Source organism: Oculina patagonica, chromosome 4 (assembly GCF_052425735.1).
Source record: "Oculina patagonica isolate OP01 chromosome 4, crgOcupat, whole genome shotgun sequence".
NCBI classification, from domain to species: Eukaryota; Metazoa; Cnidaria; class Anthozoa; order Scleractinia; family Oculinidae; genus Oculina; species Oculina patagonica.
In genome coordinates, this window is record NC_135761.1 from 31,296,747 (window position 1) to 31,315,381 (window position 18,635).

The 18,635-nt window shown below is 38.0% G+C and overlaps 1 protein-coding gene and 1 long non-coding RNA gene across 2 annotated transcripts in view; both read right to left on the minus strand.

Annotated features, from left to right (window-relative positions):
• The window catches only part of LOC144652382 (uncharacterized), a 63,575-nt gene extending 54,170 nt beyond the window's left edge, over positions 1 to 9,405 (minus strand). The window contains exon 1 of the long non-coding RNA XR_013570526.1: positions 9,307 to 9,405. This is a non-coding gene — a long non-coding RNA (uncharacterized LOC144652382). The remainder of the gene's footprint in view (positions 1 to 9,306) is intronic.
• Positions 9,406 to 15,322: 5,917 nt separating this feature from the next.
• Positions 15,323 to 17,952, minus strand: LOC144652301 (uncharacterized). Its single transcript, XM_078512342.1, has 3 exons — positions 17,634 to 17,952; positions 16,969 to 17,061; positions 15,323 to 16,294 (listed from the first exon to the last, which is right to left on the minus strand). The coding sequence occupies exons 1-3, from the start codon at positions 17,685 to 17,687 to the stop codon at positions 15,674 to 15,676; spliced, it is 768 nt and encodes a 255-aa protein (XP_078368468.1). The 5' UTR covers positions 17,688 to 17,952; the 3' UTR covers positions 15,323 to 15,673.
• Between the last annotated feature and the right edge of the window lie 683 nt (positions 17,953 to 18,635).

Here is an 18,635-nt window from a genome sequence, read left to right on the forward strand (position 1 = left end):
ATAGTTTCTGTTAAGTTGTAAAAAATTATGTAAATGATAAAGATAAGCGGATGATCAGGAATGAAAAAAGCAGAAACAAAAAGAGGCCTATAAAAACCCGCCGCCATCCAGCACATGTCAATCATACTTTGTCTTGTTCTCGTGAAGTTTTCACATTTTCCAACAAAATGGAGGAGTTGTGCTTTCTGTCATACACTTCGAAGTACTAAGGTAGTTGTGGTAATTCGAGGGGAATAACCGAGCCCGTTCGCCTTGGAGATTGTAATGATTCCGTAGTCAGGCCCGTAGCCTGGTTTTTGCACGGGTAGGTTCGTTTTCTCTTAAAGCGGACCAAACAGTTGTAGACTGAACATTTGCTTAGTAATTTTTTCTCTTTATTCACTTTAGCAGTGCACACAAAATGCTATCAGGGGCGTTACAAAGCCAGCTTTGAAGAGCTGTAGACTAAAGGGCGCGTAACCTGCGATCAGGCGTTATTTTTCTCGCGGCGGAGAGGTCAACGCCGCGAAAAAAAGAAAGCCTGATCGCAGGTTAAAGGGCGCGCGGAAGGGAGAGTTCAGGGACTGGCCTATAGACCTGGTTAACTGGCCCGTAAGGGCCGCCGTTTTCGAGGATCCAACAGGGGGTACGCTTCCATGGGGATTTTTTTTTTACTTTATGGCGATTTTTCTTTTATTTTGGAAGCACATAAAGTCTAAGATTTCACAACAGAGGATTGCACTTAGTATTTTCACTCATTCCTATGAAACAAGCTTTTCTTTAACGCCACATAACATTGTACGTGTTTGCATTGGTCCGGAGCTAGTTTTCACTTCCGCGATGAGCCTTGATCTCATCGCGAAAGGGTAGAGATATGTGATCCGTTGCCGGTAAATATTGCCTTTCATTTTAACTTGAAAAAAGCTCCAGCCTGAACTGAAAAAATACGATGCTGAAAAATTTGTATGCCCTAGAGTACTAGCCTATATGCTGGCCAAGCCATTACCACCGTTACGTATCAGAGTTTATTGTCTACGGGGTGTAAGTAAGCTCAACAGCCTACTTTCGTTCGCGTCAAGGTGCGCAGGAGTATCATAGTGGATGCATAGAAGAGCAAGGTTAGACAAGCGACTTTCCCCATCGATGCTCGCATTCAGTTGCTACAGCATGCAGATGTCGATGGCTTTAAAAATGAGACTTTTGCATACTAGAATTAAATTATATTTAAAGCGTTTTGCTTAAGCCTACCCTTCCGAATTCTCAGAACTTGTTGAAATTTGTTAAACGGGCTGCAATATATATTCAAATCAGTGGAATCAATATGAGATGCAGTTGTGTCACGATCTGCCTTTGGTTCTAGTCTGAAAACTGAAAAAGAGGGGAATACAGGTGAAAGGTTTACTAGTTTATTATGTTATTTTTGTTGAAAATAAATTCACTCCTGAATACAAATAACGTCAGTGAAAATTCTTTTAAGCGGACAATATGCGGTATCATTCCGCAGAACGGACCTTTTCAATGAGGGGGGGGTCGTCCGAACCCCCCCCCCCCCAGCCTACGGGCCTGATAGTTAACCACTTAACTTCGTGCCATTGTATTGTATTTTGGCCAGAGCCGGTGTTTTTGAATTGCCTCCATCAAAGGCAAGTAAAATGTTTATATGTCCTAAGCATCGTCATTCACTTGGGGAATACTGGAAACAGCGCAGGCCATACCAGTATCCAACCCACCGCGTTGTAAGAAAGCCATCAACGTATCATTCAAATGTTGAATGTTCGGATGGCAAAGGAGATTATGAAACTCCATGGAGTGGTTGTCCCGATTGGATCAGGTTGGTAAACCTAGTTCACATTACATTCATATAAACGTAACAGAGATTTTGTATTATTGGCCTCTGTACTCCCTCGCCTTCGCGTAAAAAAGAGACATTATACAGAACACTCAGTTTCAGTATTTTCTTGTTAAGGAACAATGTGTGCCACACCGTAAACACAACACATATCAAATAAACATTTTTAACCATTTCTGATGTAAATGGAGCTTAAACAACTGCAATCTACAGTGAAGTTTCCCTTCATGCGCGAGCGACCTAACACCCCCCCCCTCCCCCCAACACACACTTATACCGGAAGTGGTCGAAATCAGAAAATCAAAACAACCTACGTAGAAACTCTACGTAAATAATGCACGCTTGGCTTCAATATAAACTGACCAAAATGGTGCACACGAAGACAGCACAACATCAGGCTCCGGACAGCGTGAAACAATATATAAAATTTTGTACAGTCAATTATTGATTTCTTCAGTTGGCACATAACGTGGTTAGATTAGATTGCGTGACACAACTTTCAATCAACGTTCGCGTTCAAGCCGATGTATTGTGTTCGGTTAATTTCTTCGGTTGTGCTGCCCGCTACTTTCCTTCATTTGTTCAGATTATCGGAATCATATGGTTTGTGCAAAGTGTTTTATGGGCAATGGTTTCAATTCGAAACTTTCTGCGAATACTATGCTCGACGAAAACTAGAAAGGAATGCGAAATCTAATTACATGGCGGACTTGACCTTGTGCGGTTGTCTTGCAGGTAGGCGACAGTATATATATTTTTGACTAGCTGGTGAGGTTTTCGGGTCTTAAATGATGTTTTGTTGTGTCAGCTGTTATTTCAAAGTTTCGTTAAGCTAGGACGTTTGCGAAATATTGTGTTATTCATGCTAAATTCGTTTCGCGTGAGCGACTTTCCTGTGTCAATGTAAATAAACATGCTCGCAACAACAGCAAAGTTGCTGCCTGGCTGCGCTAAAAATTCGCTTAAACCACAACATATTTTTACATTTCTATGCTCTTTGACTTCTTTTTAGTTGGTATGGATACAAATATTACGCGGAAGAAGTTGGACTTTTGCGCAATGGCCCGTTGAAAATGTGCATTTTTGAGCTGTTGGCGTTTATGGCGAAGTAGGCTGCAAACAAAAAAATATTTCGTATTGTAAGTTTCTTTTAAACGAACCGAAATTGTGTGCTTTGTATAAATAAAGGTCCAATTTAATCCAGGAAAAGAAAAACAATTCCTAATATCTTATAATTTTGAAGCGGTGAACTCGACAATTTTCCTATTTTTCACTTGTCGCCATTGCTAAAAATAGGCCAGTCGCGGTCCAATCGAAAAAAAATTCATAAAAAATTTATTTTGCGATATTTGCAAAAACTAAGGTGATTTCATTTGCTTTTGAATTAAGATAGACTCGTGGGCAAAGTTTGAAGGCAATTGTGTCACTGATCCGAAAATCGGCAGACCGGAATTATGGCGACTGCCTCTTAAATCTTTTTTCTGTGGCATACTGCCATAGTGTTAAATTTGTCATAAATACACAAAGCAGTTGTTTTTATTGATTGTTTTTTTTTTCTTCATCAGAAACAGCGAGGGCAAGTGTTTGATCATCTCTTCTTAAATCAAAGAAATGATTGCAACACTATAAAGTTACGTAACTGCAATACTATCGCAATAGTATTGCAATTGTGTCACTGCTATTGCAATAGAAATAGTAATAGTAATTTGACTATCGCAATAGTATTGCAATAGGAAAAATGACTTCAACAGTCACATCTTGTCACATCTTGCTCTCCTCACAAAATTGAAAGATGGCTCTGTTGATTAGATGCCTTGGGGACACCAAGATAACCCCATGTCGGTATCTGTAAATGTATCTATAATCATTTTCAAAGCTTTATAAAGTAGTTGTATAACAATCTTTACTGCAGTTTCTTTGCTGATTATTTACCAACAGGAATACAATTTTGGTTGTTTTTAAAAGTGCAAATACAACCTTTAAGTAAATTCTCAGCTCCAACTAGTGCATTTCTTGCCCTCTGGCTGGCTCAAAAACTCTGACTATGAGTCATCAGTTGGAGTTTTACCTAATAAGGAAAGTAGTGCACTGACTTTAAAAACGTTTACAGCTGATGGACCAACCAACCATGTGAGTGAAGCTGAACTACCCACTATACTTCCTGAATTAAAAATTCAGTCATAAAAATGATGAAAGCCACAATGTTCGGCATGAACATACCTATTTAATGGTACATATGTGGGAATTTCACTCGTAAAATAACAACAATTGTTACAGTCATTCACTGTTGATGTTTTGATCATTTAATAACTGCATAACAACGAAAAAATGCTAACCTCAAGTCACTGTCAAGTCTGGTTGGCCTAAAAAAATTTCAAACGATTTGAAGACATCTCCAAACAAATGAATGCCTAAAATTTTTTTACACCTCCCCAAGAGAGAAAGACAGCACGTATTACAAAAACACGTCAATGAAGTCCATTTGTGCCACCACTGATCGCTTTCTTTGCTCACCACCAAACAACAAGCCTTTTTCTATCAACTCCGACGCTGTGTTCTCTGAAGCTGAGGAAAAAAAGGAATGCCATGACCAGCAAGAATAGAAACCTCAAAGTGAAGGGACAGTTGAGTTTAAGTCCAAAACCAATTTGTAAATACCGAGGTTTGACCAAGTGGGCATAGAAGCTTTCCACAGCTTTTCATCAACTGCAATGTCCAACTTCACAACCACATGTATTAGGGAGGCGGAGATTCAGGAAAATCTTCCTGGACTTTGAATACTATTTCAAAACATCACATCACAACATCCTTCATTACCACATACTGTAAAAAAGACAACTCAATCACCAATACCATCAGCCCAGAAAACAGTCCTCCACTGCCGTCGCCGCCACCACCACCAGGACTGATAGTTATGAGGTGGGTTAACACTGTAGCTCACAGGTATTTAAGAAAATGCATTATTAAACCAAGGGCTGTTAAAAGTACAGTATCCAATATAGAGGTTGCCACAGAAGCCTCATTGTTTGAAAGTGAAGTAAACATTCCCCAATTTTTAATGTCTTTGTCTTTTAACTTATTAGAATTGCAAAACATATTTGTGTAATTTCAACTATTTATCTATATATCTATTTATATAATATTAGTATTTTTATATTTTATATTTGTATATTTATGTTGATGTCCCCAATTAGCTATTTAGCTAAACACCCTGACACTTAAATTAAGTCTATGTCTATGTTTTATCTAGAAATTAAGTCACTCATTTTTTATTCAATTTAATTTTTGATAAAAATACAACGTATAGCAAAGGCAGAAGGTCAGCAGTGATGATGCTTAATCACCTCAATTGGTTTCACACAACTGTTGATACTTGACTGAGGATTGGCACACCGCCAGTCATGTCCACTGTTTTGTTTTCTTATTTTTTATGGACCAGCGCTCAAAGTCTGAGTCCACCAGTTATAACCCTGATGATGGAGAGCTGCTTAAAAAATTGAAGACCTCGAGCAGCAAAAAACCAAATTTGGAAGAACGCCAACAGGAAGCAGAAGATAAGAACACAATGTTATTGAACAAAATTGAAGGTATGTGTGACCAAACATTGCATTGGCTTTCCTAGTATAGTCTGTGAAATACTGTAAATTACAATAAATTGATGATGACCACACAATTTACTTCCATTTACAGTCCCTTTCCCCAGGTCATTACGGTTGCCTCATTGTTTACATACTAATAGTATGCCCTTTATAATTATGAGGTTCTATTAAAACTAAGACTTCTTTAATTTGAGGCCCATAAGAGTGCAATAAAAAAACAGAATTGTATGTAATTTCCACAACAAATCATGACACAGGTAAATATTAACAAAATGTAGTCCCCTTTATTAGAATGCTTTAAATGGATCATAATTTAATGGATAGCTACTTTGCTTATAGAAATAACTCAGCAAAATACATCCCTGTTGAAAAGCCAACAACTAACAGAGAAAGCTAACAACGAATTGAGGGAGCAGAACATGATGTTTCAGAGGAAACTTCAAGGTACTTTTATTACATTCATGTACAATGGCAACAGTCAACATGTACACTAACCCCAAACTAGAAGGCCAACATGACATTACTATTTAACAATTAGACTACGAGCCCGAGTTTTCTATGAGCAAATAGTCAACGAGGCGCAGCCGAGTTGACTATCGCTCATAGAAAACTCGGGCGAGTAGTCTAATTGTTTTAGTAGAAACTCTAAAGGATTGCAGTCCAAAACCTACAATATTGTGCACTTTGAAGACAAAAATCAAGAAAATTTACCGCTTAAAGAGCTTCTCTCGCGCGCGACTGTTTTCTATCGGCGAATAGAAATCAGTGGGAGAACCAATCAGATTCGCGGATTTCCAATAGAACACAGCTGAGTTTCTACTAATCTTTATTAGGCACTTTTAGCATCACGTTTACGGCAAACGGCGAACCTGAGAATGTCATGTGACCACCGCTTTGCCATCACGTTTGCAGTTTGCGGTTCCAGTTTTGACGGGAAGAAGGCGCTCCAGCGGTAAGTGACTTACGGATAGGTTTTTTTGGCCGCTTAACGAAACCAACTCACGTTTGACACTTTCAGTAAGAATTTTCTTCCTTTTATGGATCCAAATGTCGTTTTTTGTGATTAAAAAACAATGTATTTTGCATGATTTAAAACAAAGGAAACCAAGTGGCAAAAGAAGTTGAAAACAAAATGGCTGCTCAAAATTCCTAAACATGTGCATGCAAAGAAGAACAGTTATGGAGTTCTGTATCAATCTATGCCTTCTTGTATTTCTAGAAAATACCTTTTTGATGGCCAAACACTTGCCAAGACATGATGCTGGCGACCAAGGTGGCCCAGCCAAGGCCAAAATGTCCCGCTGATTATGAGGAAATTGCGAGGGTACTTTCCCCTGTTTATTCGGAAGACAAAAAAACCCTTTGTGCTCTCAGGGCGAGCTTGTACAGAAAGCATGAATGGCCTTATCTCAAAATACCTTGAAGAAGATAAGAAGGCTCTTTAAAGGTAGGCTTTGGAAATATTAAATCCCATCTAAGTGAGTTCAAAAGTTAAACGGGCGTTAAAGTGTCAAAGCCATGCTAAAGTCAATTTTGGTGATGACAGCAAACGGGACACCTCAAACTGCTAGCAGCCGTTTGCCATTAACGCAATGCTAAAGGTCTCTATTAGTGACCATTTGCACTAACAAGTTTTAGTATGGTATAATAAAAAGAAAAATTATCATTAACCCACATATCATAGCACACTCTAAGCCACTCATAACATCCTTTAGACTCATATCAGTGACTGAATCTCAGAATACAAGAAAAGTACAAGAAAAATGTGAAAACTCTTCATTCTTTGAATTTACCCCCATACAGGAGATACAACATTCAGCATCCTTGTGCAGCAATTCCATAAAGCATTCACCACACATAACAGAAATGGAGGAGGAAACCTGTATGACCCGGATGTAATGGCAGAATTTTGTGAACAACATGGACCCGGATTGTTTAATGACATATATACGTCCATCTACAACAATGAAAAGTGGCAACCATCAAAACAAAGAATGAAGGTCACGGGTTGTTGCTATTCTGCACAGTTTAAGTTTTTTTCGAAACCAGGTTAGTGAGTAAATCAAGGTATTCACACCTTACAATGACCCAAAGGACATGCCCTCAAATGATGTGCTCAAATATGATCAGTGGTCTACCATTTCCCTGTATTATAAGCTCGACATCCTTAGGCTATTTTATAAGGCAAACAACGGCAGCCTGCCCGAGCCCCTGACGAAATCGATACTAGACAACTCCAGTCATGGCTATTTGCTCCGAGGAAAATAACTATCTTCGATACCAAGATTCAACTCGCTATTCTTTTAAGGATTCACTCAGATACAAGGGATCTGTTCTTTGGAACATTGTTAAATACCACAATCAACAGAAGAGTTTTTCAAGTTTTTTAGAGCTAAGAAAGCATGTTGTGAATAGAGCATATTTTAAAGATTTTAATTTTAACGCGCTGTCGGCTTCATCAACCCGCCAGACACAGTGATTTTATATATGATTAGTTTTAGTTAGTTTATTGTACACATTTAGTACACATAGCAACAGTCTAGTTAGTATTTAATTAAATAATTAATTTTACTGTAAATATAAGAATTGTAATTTTAATCTTAGCAGTTAGCATAGTTAATTTAAATACACGACCCCACAAGCTTTTAGCTTTTATTATTATCGTGTCAAAATAAAGTTTTATCTATCTTTTATCTATTCATACATGTTGACAAGGAATAACAAGCGTAATCTCATGGTCACCATGTTATTTGTCCACCCAAACCGTTTAAGCGCATAAAAGAAGTGCAAGTAGCAAGCAGCAAAACTGAGCTTATATCTCCCTTACATTGTCATACCTAACAGTAGTAAATTAGATTCTGAGTACATACACATGTACATGTACATTCTAGTAACATTTGTTTGGTATTTTGAGAGGAAAAAAATGTTTGGTGGTGCCAGCATCAGTTATACCAAGCCCTTTTAAAAATGTGTTGCAGATAAATAACATGCTGCAAAAGGCAAATAGACTCAACTTGAAGTTTGGTGGTGCATCATACAATTTTTTAATGGCTGGACAAGTTACGGGTTATCTGGTACATGCAAATTCAGTGTGAAATTATCAAAAAGAACTGGCCAAGAGAGACAACCAAGACGTTGGAAAAATTATAATAACAGCAATTAAGGTATATTTCGCTTCAACTATTACAATCCAAGCATTTCATTGCTTTGACAATTAAATAAATTCTTGCTACTGCTACTTATATTAAGTATAAAAATATTTTATGGCAGTTAGAAAAGTAAGAATCAAATACACACCGAAAGGATTTCTTTATGGTGTTAACATGGCTGTTACATGTACCATCACAGGGAACCTCAAATGTTATGTAATTACAACAACAGCAATAAAATTAGTTTCACCTGTTTAACTTCATAAAGTTATTTGGAGTTGGGGGCTAAAACATTACATTCAAACTCACTTAAGATTCTCTTATCAGGAAAATCTTTCATCATGCTTATCAAAAACGACATTTATTTCATCCATGCCACCCGTCAGCCAACTTCAAGTGAAACCAGCACCACATGGCACATGTGTATTGTTCTTTTAGATGGACAAAAAAAAAACATTTCTGCCTTGTCACAGCCAAATTCAGTCCAAACTTTACACCGAGTTATGCATGTTGGGTTATGCCCGTTCCTATGAAAAATGGAGCAAATATACCTGAAACCACATGCACTCCAGCAAGTGCTTTTATTAATTGTCGTGACCTGTGCGCTTGACCCTACACCCCCCCCCCTTACCACCCCTCCTTTCTTATTTTGATATGTTATTACTATCAACAGTTAAGACGGTTTGTACAGTCCCTCTCAGGAATTTAAAATAAGAGTAAATGATAATACCTGACGTAAGCTGAAGTTTCCTTTCGTGCTGGACCAGGTAACATTTTCGAATGCGCTAGCTGATATCTTATACAGACAGCTTCATAGTGTGTCCGAACGGTTGACCTTGAAATGAAACGACTTTGAGTATCATGTAAGCTTAAAATAACTAAATAATAAGTTTAAGTGCTGGAGAAAAGAAGTGCGGTTTCATCAGTGAACCCGAACATGGTGAAGAAACAAATGATTCAAAATAGCAGGACCTGAACAATCGATAAAAATCGATGATCGGAAAATCAATCGATCAATCGATGACAATCGATTAATTACTGTTGATTGGCATCGATTGGCATCAGCCAATCGATGATCAATCGATAATCACACTTTGGTGGTCGCGAACTTCATCGATTGCCATCGATTGGCATTAAACACACACTCAATCCGAAGCATGAAGTAAATACTTACATACGTTGTTTTGTAAAAAAAATAATAAAGCTCCTTTCCATTGAGATGAGGTTTACACAGGGTTTACATCATAAGCTTTAATGTTTCTGTTTTTCACTTGAGTTTCCTACTGTTTGCTAGCGCTAGAATTCCAAAGACACTTCGCTCTTCGTGACCGAGTCAAAATGGCGGACGTGACAGGCGAAACTCATCCCCAGACTCCCACTGTTGTCTCGTTTTCGTTCCGACGTATGAAAGACGTATTTTTGAGTTCTCTCTGCTACTGTTTGATTTGAAATATTTTGGACTAGCGAGAAGATGTTTGACATCGAAGGCGGCCGTTTAGTGGACTACAAGACAGAATTTTAGAAAAATTAGTACTTTGACAGCGAGGAATTCTGTAAGTTGCGATTTCTATTTACTTTGCCAGGAGTTGGTTCGAAAGCAAACCAGACCTAAAAGCGTACACTTCGTTGATGGAGGCGAATAAGACTTAGCTCAAAACGTTTGTATTAAATAATTATTGCCTTATTACTGTTAAGTTAGTAAGCTTATGTTTCTCGTTGTATTGACATTTTTTGGAAAGGTTATCGTTGTTGCTGCTAATAAAATATAACATACAAGAGAGACCGTGTGTTTTAAAGTGAACGTATTTAACAAATACTAGTCGAATGAAAAACGATGGCAGTAAAATGATCGATTGAATTGGTAATGGGTGATATTGATAATCGATGAAAATCGATGTTAGTTAATTGATCGATTGTCATCAATTATCGATGAAATTGATAATCGATGACAATCGATAATCACAAAAATTTTAGCGATCGATTGTTCATCGATTATCAATATCAATCGATTAATTGATATCGATTGTCATCGATTGTTATCGATTGCCATCGATTATCGATTTCATCGATTGTTCAGGTCCTGAAAATAGTGACAACGTAGTCGAGTCCATACGTCCTCAAAACTGTTAGTACGTGCTACATGAGTTTTTCCCTTGTTTAAAGTTGCTTCCTTTGCTAGTGATAGTCCTTTCCTTCTTGGAATAACACGTTCTTTCCTACAAGCAGCAAGTTTAATAGACGTTTGACCCGGGCGTTTGACGAACTCCGCCAGCTCGCGGGGCGGAGCGGGGGCGGAGCAAAGACTTTTTAGAATAATACTTGCTTCCCGGGGACTTGCTTTAGCTTCGTGTTGATAAAATTCGGAAATGACATTGACTAACTCAAAGATTGTTTTAAAAAAGCTAGTTCAAACCTTCAAACCTGGCTTTGAGGTGCCTTTTCGAGTCCTTTTTGCTTCGAAGAACCATGGAAGAGCTTTTGTTTTTCCCAGGTTTTCAGCTGACGTGAGCTGCCGAGCTGACGTTTACGCGCTTGGTAACCGCCTCCTTTGCAAGGTCCGCAATGCGGACAAAGGCGGAGATTGGCAAAATGGTGTCAATAGAAGCTAATACAGTGGAACCAAGGGGACAGGCCAAATTGTCCGTATTAAGCGGGGTCTCAGAAAAAGTCACGAATACATGTTTCATCGGCGTAAAGACAAAGGCAAACTTTTTTACCGCAACAAAAAGTCGTTTTATTGTACTGTTACTGTGTCAAAGGCAAAATGTGAACTCCGATTTAGTCAGATACTCGACCAAAACTTTAATAAACTCGACAGTGGAATTATTTAAAATTTTCGCAACTTTACTATATATAATTCAAGAAACTAAACGCATTTCAACAACAACAGAACGTTTTCTATTAAGTTTATTTCCTGTGTAGCTGAAATTCTGTCCGTAACTGTCCTTAAAATTTGCAAACTCATTTAAAAAAAAGTCGATAACTTTACTTTGCACGGAAGCTTTAATTTCAGCTTGTGACACAACAAGGCGGACTGAAGATTCTAAAAAACTTTTGCAAGTCACGCTATTAAGCAACTCTTTGTAATAAAATCGTTGTAACTCGTCGAATTTTGACATTACGTGACCTGGGAGAAGCAAAGAAATAATCGCGTCAATGAAAATTGACAATGCACAAAAAAACACGTTTCGGTAAAGCGGGGTTGACAATGTATAACAGGTTGTCACTCGGGACAGAGAAGTCTCCGTTGTCCGTATTAACGGGTGTCTATATTAAGCGGGTTGATTTAAGAGAAAATGTATGAGGTTTTTGTCGGGACTAACGAAACTGTCCGTAATGCCGGGGTTTTCCGTATTAAGCGGGTGTCCGTAAAGCCGGGTTCCACTGTAGAAGAATCTCTGAATATTCGTGCTTCCGGTTGGGTCTACATGTAGGCAAAGTTTACCGATAGGTCTGTTCTTTTTTTTTTTAAATCTCCGGAAGAAAAAAACTTTGTGTGACGTCAAGTATCAAGACTGTAGGGGGGGTCAGGAGAGAGCAACCAGTTAATTGGCACCCCCAACAAGCTGTGCGAGTCTCCCTAATGGATCAAACCAAAATAACATTTTTTAACAGAAAGGGACAAAAAAGGAACTGAAATAGTAGTGCCTGTATTTCATTTACTAACTGGTGTACTTTGAAAATAAAGTCTGAAATGTCCAACAAGCCAGCTGTATTTTAACACTGGCACTAAACATGTAACATTTTGATATTTTACACTGTCTTATCTGTTTTACGCATTATTTAAGCAAATTATAGATAAGTCATGTATTGTCTCAGCACGAGCAATTTGGTCGTGAACTGAAAACAAACAATTGTTGCCTCCTTTTTTTCATATTTGCGCATTTGCCAAATTATAGCGCTTGAGCTGTGGACGTCCTCTTATCACAAACATGGCGTAAAAATAATAAAATCCATACAGTAAAAATCCTTGCTCCAAATAAATAAAAATTAACGCCAATAATTCAGACCCGAAGGCTTAAATATATGACTGAAATCGCAAACCTAAGGGTACAATATTTCATTTAAATGTAGGGATATATTTAGTTCTTGTGTTTTGTCGTTGTTGTTGTTTTTTCTTTTCTTCTTGACTTTTGTATATTTAATTGACATGGATAACCGTACAATTTTTCAAGCTAGGGTGTTCGTTGATATAATTGCTCTAAATTACCGTTGAAATGGTACACTCCTGTACATTTGTGTATTACAGTGGAACCTCCTTAACGAACCTCTATATAACGAGGTCCTCAGTATAATGAACGATATTCTTCAACCCGCAGTTACAGTAAAATGTATGGAACAGAACCTCGATATAACGAACCTTGATATAACGAAATCCTCGTTATAACGATCATAACCCGGAATCCCCAACGCAAAATTTACCCCGATTTAGCGAATTAGTATTGGTAATCAAATGGTGACGAGTGAAATTAGGAAATAATTTCACGCGCGTTTTGTCAAAATGCTAATAATTTCCCGAGCCTTTAGGCGAGGGAAATTATAAACATTTTGACAAAATGCAAGTGAAATTATTTCCTAATTTCAAGAGTATACCATTTGATTACATTTTAATACCACAGGTGACAAAATACGCTTGCAATCGTAGGTTTTTGACTGGTATATTGCATCGCGAACTCCGAGCTTTGAAAAGTTGAAAGCATACATTTTGCTCAAGTTCGCAAGTTTTTTAGTCTTTGAAGAAATCCTTTTAGAGATTCCTTTTTACTGTTGACAAAAAGTTTCGAAGATGAATCAACTGTCAAACTGTCATTATGACCGTAGTTCGTCTTGAATGAACTGAAAACGGTGCCTGTCAGGCGTGTAAAACGCTCAAAAATCCGCTCGATGCGATTTATGTAATTGGCTTAAGTCTAGAAGTCGTTTTGACATTTTGAAATATAAAATATCATCAAAAGTCTTATTACATGGCTAGACGGCTAAGATGGAATTCAAGCGAAAATGTACAAAGTTTAAGCTTTAAAACATCTTTTATCACGGACGCCATCTTGCCGCTTACCGCGTTGGCATGGCAATTTTATAATTTCACATGTGAAATTATAAATTAACGTTAAAATTTCGCGCCAAAATTAAGGAGTAATTTGTCACCTATGATATTATAGTTGAAATGCGACGAAAGAAGAATGTAGAACAGAACAACGAGGATGATAATACTCTAATCCTATGTCCATATCTATGTGAATATTAGACATAAAAGTACAAATGCTGTTTTGACCGTGCTTCAGATCAGTAGATATTGGCTAGTGCAACGTAACAGCGTGGAAACAATTATTAACTATACCTCGATATAACGAAATTTTTTCCTGTTTTCCATAAATTTGTTATATAGAGGTTTTCGATAAAACGAACCTTCCATATAACGAACAAATTTTCCCAGTCCTTTGCCCTGACTTTGTTAAATCGAGGTTTCTTGGAATGTTTTTTTTTTTAAATTTTAACCCGGAGTTGAAAGTTGAGATATCAAAAATATTTAATCGTGAAAACTTATGAAAATCACTTCCGACGTCTCCAGCGGCTAAACCACAGGTGATCAAAGCGTGCGTTAATATTTGAATGGATGAACTATGATAGTTTGTATGGATTTGAAATAAAGTTGAAATGATATTTTTCTACATTTGAAAATGACAGACTGTTGAAAAATCGCGCGTATAGCTTTCTCAGTCTTCTATTGCACTAGGAAGACAACAAAGTGACAAAGTAATAACTTCAGCTTTGAAGAACAGCAAAAACAACAAGAGGAACAAGAAGAAAAGAAGGAAAAAGAAGAGAAGAATGTGGTACTGGATCGGATGTGTTTTCAGGGTGGAACCAATTGCAATACCCAAAGTGGGTATGCATTGGACTCCCTCTGGAAAAAGGTGAAGTGCAAGACCAAAAGAGACCAGGCGACAGAGAGTTGAAAAGGAGATGCGGGCGAGCAGAGCTAAGGAAAAATGGAAAGGACGAACAGCAGTAGCAGTCGTGGCAGTTTTTGGTCATGGCCTTATGTGCCCAAGGTCACGATGAGGATTGAGTGAGTAATTATAGGGTAAAGGATGTCGTGCCTGATCAAGTACCAGATTGCCACATTCTCAGTAGTTTAAATGAGAGACAAGTCTATTTGATGTCACATCTTGTGAAGGGTCGTTACTTTCAAGGAAGGGCAAAGTCTCGAATATGCTTGATGCTTGTTACATTTATTTATAATTTGGTGGGGCGGGGGGACGTTACTTTTCTAATGGCTGCTGTATGGTAAATGACTCAATATTTAGGTCACAATAGTGTAACGAAGAGAATTCGCACTTTTTCAACATCCGTTTACTATTTTTGTGGTTTTTACATTTCACAATGAGATGAAATATTGTTACTATAAATATGTTTGTTAGCATTATTTTTAACTATAGCTTATTTGAATTTATACACTTTTGACGAAATGTTTTATTACTTTTTTATATTGTAGCGTGCCTGTAAACTTCCTTTTTTGCTAAGCGTATTGTTGCTGTGTTCGAAGCTGATGCTACTACTTAATTCTGCATTTTATCAGTTTCTTACAATACAATACATACTAGTTATGCAACGCTTTCGAGTGGTATACTATGGAATATCCCACGAGTCACTTGTATTTTCTCGGTATACACACGAGCCTTTAGGCGAGTGTGTATGCCAAGAAAATACAAGTGACAAGTGGGATATTCCATTGTATACCACGAGAAAGTGTTGTGTAACTATTTTATACCATGTCATAGAAAATACGCTTACTAAATTTCGTCGAGAATACAGTCGCAGCGCACTATGGGAAGGTTGGGTTGAATACCGTCGAATATACAACGGCTTTCCTGTATTCTGATTGGCTGTATTTTCTATGGCATGGTATAAAATACAATACAATACAATACAATAGTCGTTTAATGTGTCATACACTTAGCAATAAGGAGTGACATTGCATTTCTTCTTTATCTGTTTTAACCACCTATAAATAGTTTTCCTTACTTGCATTACTGCTAAGTACGTTTGTGTGCATACTGAGTAAGTAGTTTAATGCAACTTAGGTGCCGCTCTCACTAAAGATCTTCTACAACAGTGACCTCGATGAAGTTGATCCCAACTTTCTCGTCCTTGTTGTCTTTATAAACCTCAAGAGTGAGTCCATTGTTGAGCACCAGTCGGTTGTTGTAGTCAGCGACCTTCACGAAGCCTCCGTCATGCGCAGTGTAGCACGAGCCCCAGTTTTCATGTGCATCCAACTTGAGAGTGAAGAACCATTGACCGGGATAGAATTTGTCTCTTGGTCGTGGTGCGTTTTTGTCGATCTCCCTTGTTTCAGTAAATCTGGATCCAGAGGACCCCTCAATTCCAAAACAGGGAGCGAGGTAATTATAATTGCCTATGTCTATAGTCAAAAAGCCGACAAAGCTTATCCCATCAGACATGCCATATCTGATATCGCTGTCCTCTTTTGCCCCGATACTGACATCATTGGAAACCACAATTTTGATTGTTAACTGGATGGAATGTTGCAAGACATTAGCAGGAATCACGGGTACTTTAAGGAGAGCAGCGTTAAATGTTGAACCTGCTGTAAACGTGAGCTGTTTAGTGGTGTTCAAACGAAAACTGGCGATATAGGATGCATGCGCCTCTAACCAAGAAGGAGTCATGGTCTGATGGTAAATCACTTTTTCCTACAAATCAGATTGTTGAGATGTGATTTAATAGACATCAGTACAAATTTCCATCGCGAAGTGAAGGACAGCACAAAATTCATGCATTTTGACTTTTTCACTTTACAGAAAAGGACAAACATTTTATTGGATGCACAGGCTATTTATTAAAACGAGCTGTACTAAATCCAAGTCTCATCACAAATCCGACAACCTTCCGTCCAGTGTTAAAATAAAATAACATATCCAGTTAAACTGTAAAGAATTTAAATTCCTCTTGCACCTATGCGACACCGTAATTTTTTATTTTGGCCACTTATATACCGGAATTGAATCAATTTTTCTTCAGTCGACTTAACTTGAACACTACCGCGGCCCGTCTTTAAATTCAAATCATATGTTTACTTAGCAGATACAATTGCTTTACTTTGATCAAACTTGAAATATCATGATAACGAATTAAGGTCAATTAAAATTAATTTCAAAGTTTCATTAGCTGAGTGAATGTGGAACAAGCCCGTTTGTTAGATATGGGACTTATGGCCAGCTTGGGGAACGACTTCCTTTTTTATTACCTTGCAACCAACGTGCTCTCATGGAATAATTCAGTGTCAGTAATGTCATTAGGATGTAGTTGCGATCTAGCAACCTAGTTTTTATTTTAAAAAGGGCAAAGTGACAAAAAATATCCTTACCTTTGTTTGAGTACTTTTTAGTTCTGCAAGGTTAGTGTTTGTCCTGTTCAAGGCGGACTTCAACCGAGTGAAAGCAGCATCAAGGTATTTAAGCTAAAATGAAGAGAGAAGAACTCATTTGTCCCTCTGACCCACGGATACACAGATTGCTAGAATTAAAGTCTTCAAGGTTTGGCAAAACGAGGAAACATGTCTCTAGAAACACTTGTATCTTGCGCATGTTTCCGCAATGTTTTCCAACCTCGCCACACGGGATGCATAGTTTCCAGTGTCAATTTATGTCTCCAAGGAGCAAAATTTGCTTCTGCTACACCGCGGAAACGTTCCGCGTATCTATTCGACGTGGAACCAGAATATTACAAAACGATGTTCGTAGACTCACTTCTATGGCGAACTTTCTTAACTTTTCTTGATTGGGACAATTATAAGACCAGGGAACGGGCGAACGGTATATTACGGTAAACGTGTGCAACACAGATCACAGGTAAAGCTAACTGAAGTTGATCTAAACATACTATTTTACGTTTCCTTTTGCGCGTTTACTAAACTACCGCAAGTTCCTTAATCGTAAATTCTTTTCATAAGTCAATTACTACGCTACGTTATTTTCACGTTAACAAAGCTAAAAGAAAGACTTGTTCAAAATGAAAGACTCGTTGACAAACCCTTGAAGTTAGAGTTATGTTATCAGTCACCAGCAACAACTCGCTCCTTGTCATGTTGAGTTCATCTCGGAGAGCATTGTACCCAGCCTCTGTCTGTATTTGATGGAAATCAGAAAACTCAGTAGCTCAGAAACACAAGTAATAAATAAATGGCAAAACGTTTATCGTCACGCAATCAACTCTCGGTATGAATGTTCTGGAACAGTCTTTTTTTGGGAGCAAGTAAAATTAACTGGGTGACACATTGTTCTAGTAATCCCTTATAGTTACACATTTTCTTGGGCAGGGTAAAAAGAAGATTTAAGTCATTAAAGGTCCTTTACTACGTTTTAACTTCACAGTTGAACGAAAAGAAGAGAAAAAAAGAGAACATCGAGGTAATACACTGACTTGTACTCACAGGACGACTTTTAGCGGAGCTCCAGCAGCCCAAAGGGCCGTAGGGTGGAACCCCATAACCCTATAGAAAAGCTGTGCATCTGACTTTTCATGGTCATCATGGCTGGCAGAGCTCGCGGGCTCGTATGCACTTACGTACGTCCGTCGTGCAACATGGCCGCCATGCATACGTATTTATTCGATAAAGCGCCCTGAGCGCTTATTAAATTTTTGGACCTTGAGAGTTGGCGCTTATTCCAGGTGCGCGCTTATTCGAGGCTGGGCGCTTATTAAGTTTTCACCATTTCTCGCAAGTAGTGAGTTTATTTAACAACAAAACAATGAATAATAATAAAACGTGAAGATGTACCAAAGCAAAATTTTAACTGTTCATTGAAAGTTTCTGTAAAATAATAATAAAACGCGGTCTTCGGGGGACTCTCTCAGTAGTACTTAGTCCATTTTCAATCTCAATTTCGATAATAATCAAAGTACTCCTCTTGTGCACTTCAGTATTTTTGAAGGGGATGGAGGATGGGCGCTTATTCGAGGCTGGGCGCTTAATCGGATAAATACGGTACTTCAGTTAAGGGCATATTAGAAAACGAAAGATTAACTTTGTTA

What these genes read in the sequence shown, in the direction of transcription:
- LOC144652301 (XM_078512342.1), bottom strand. Translation starts at nt 17,687, where the DNA reads ATGACAAGGAGCGAGTTGTTGCTGGTGACTGATAACATAACTCTAACT. An exon ending in ACATAACTCTAACTTCAAGG is followed by an intron (nt 17,062 to 17,633) that starts GTTTGTCAACGA and finishes TCTTCATTTTAG; the next exon opens with CTTAAATACCTTGATGCTGC. An exon ending in TAAAAAGTACTCAAACAAAG is followed by an intron (nt 16,295 to 16,968) that starts GTAAGGATATTT and finishes TCTGATTTGTAG; the next exon opens with GAAAAAGTGATTTACCATCA.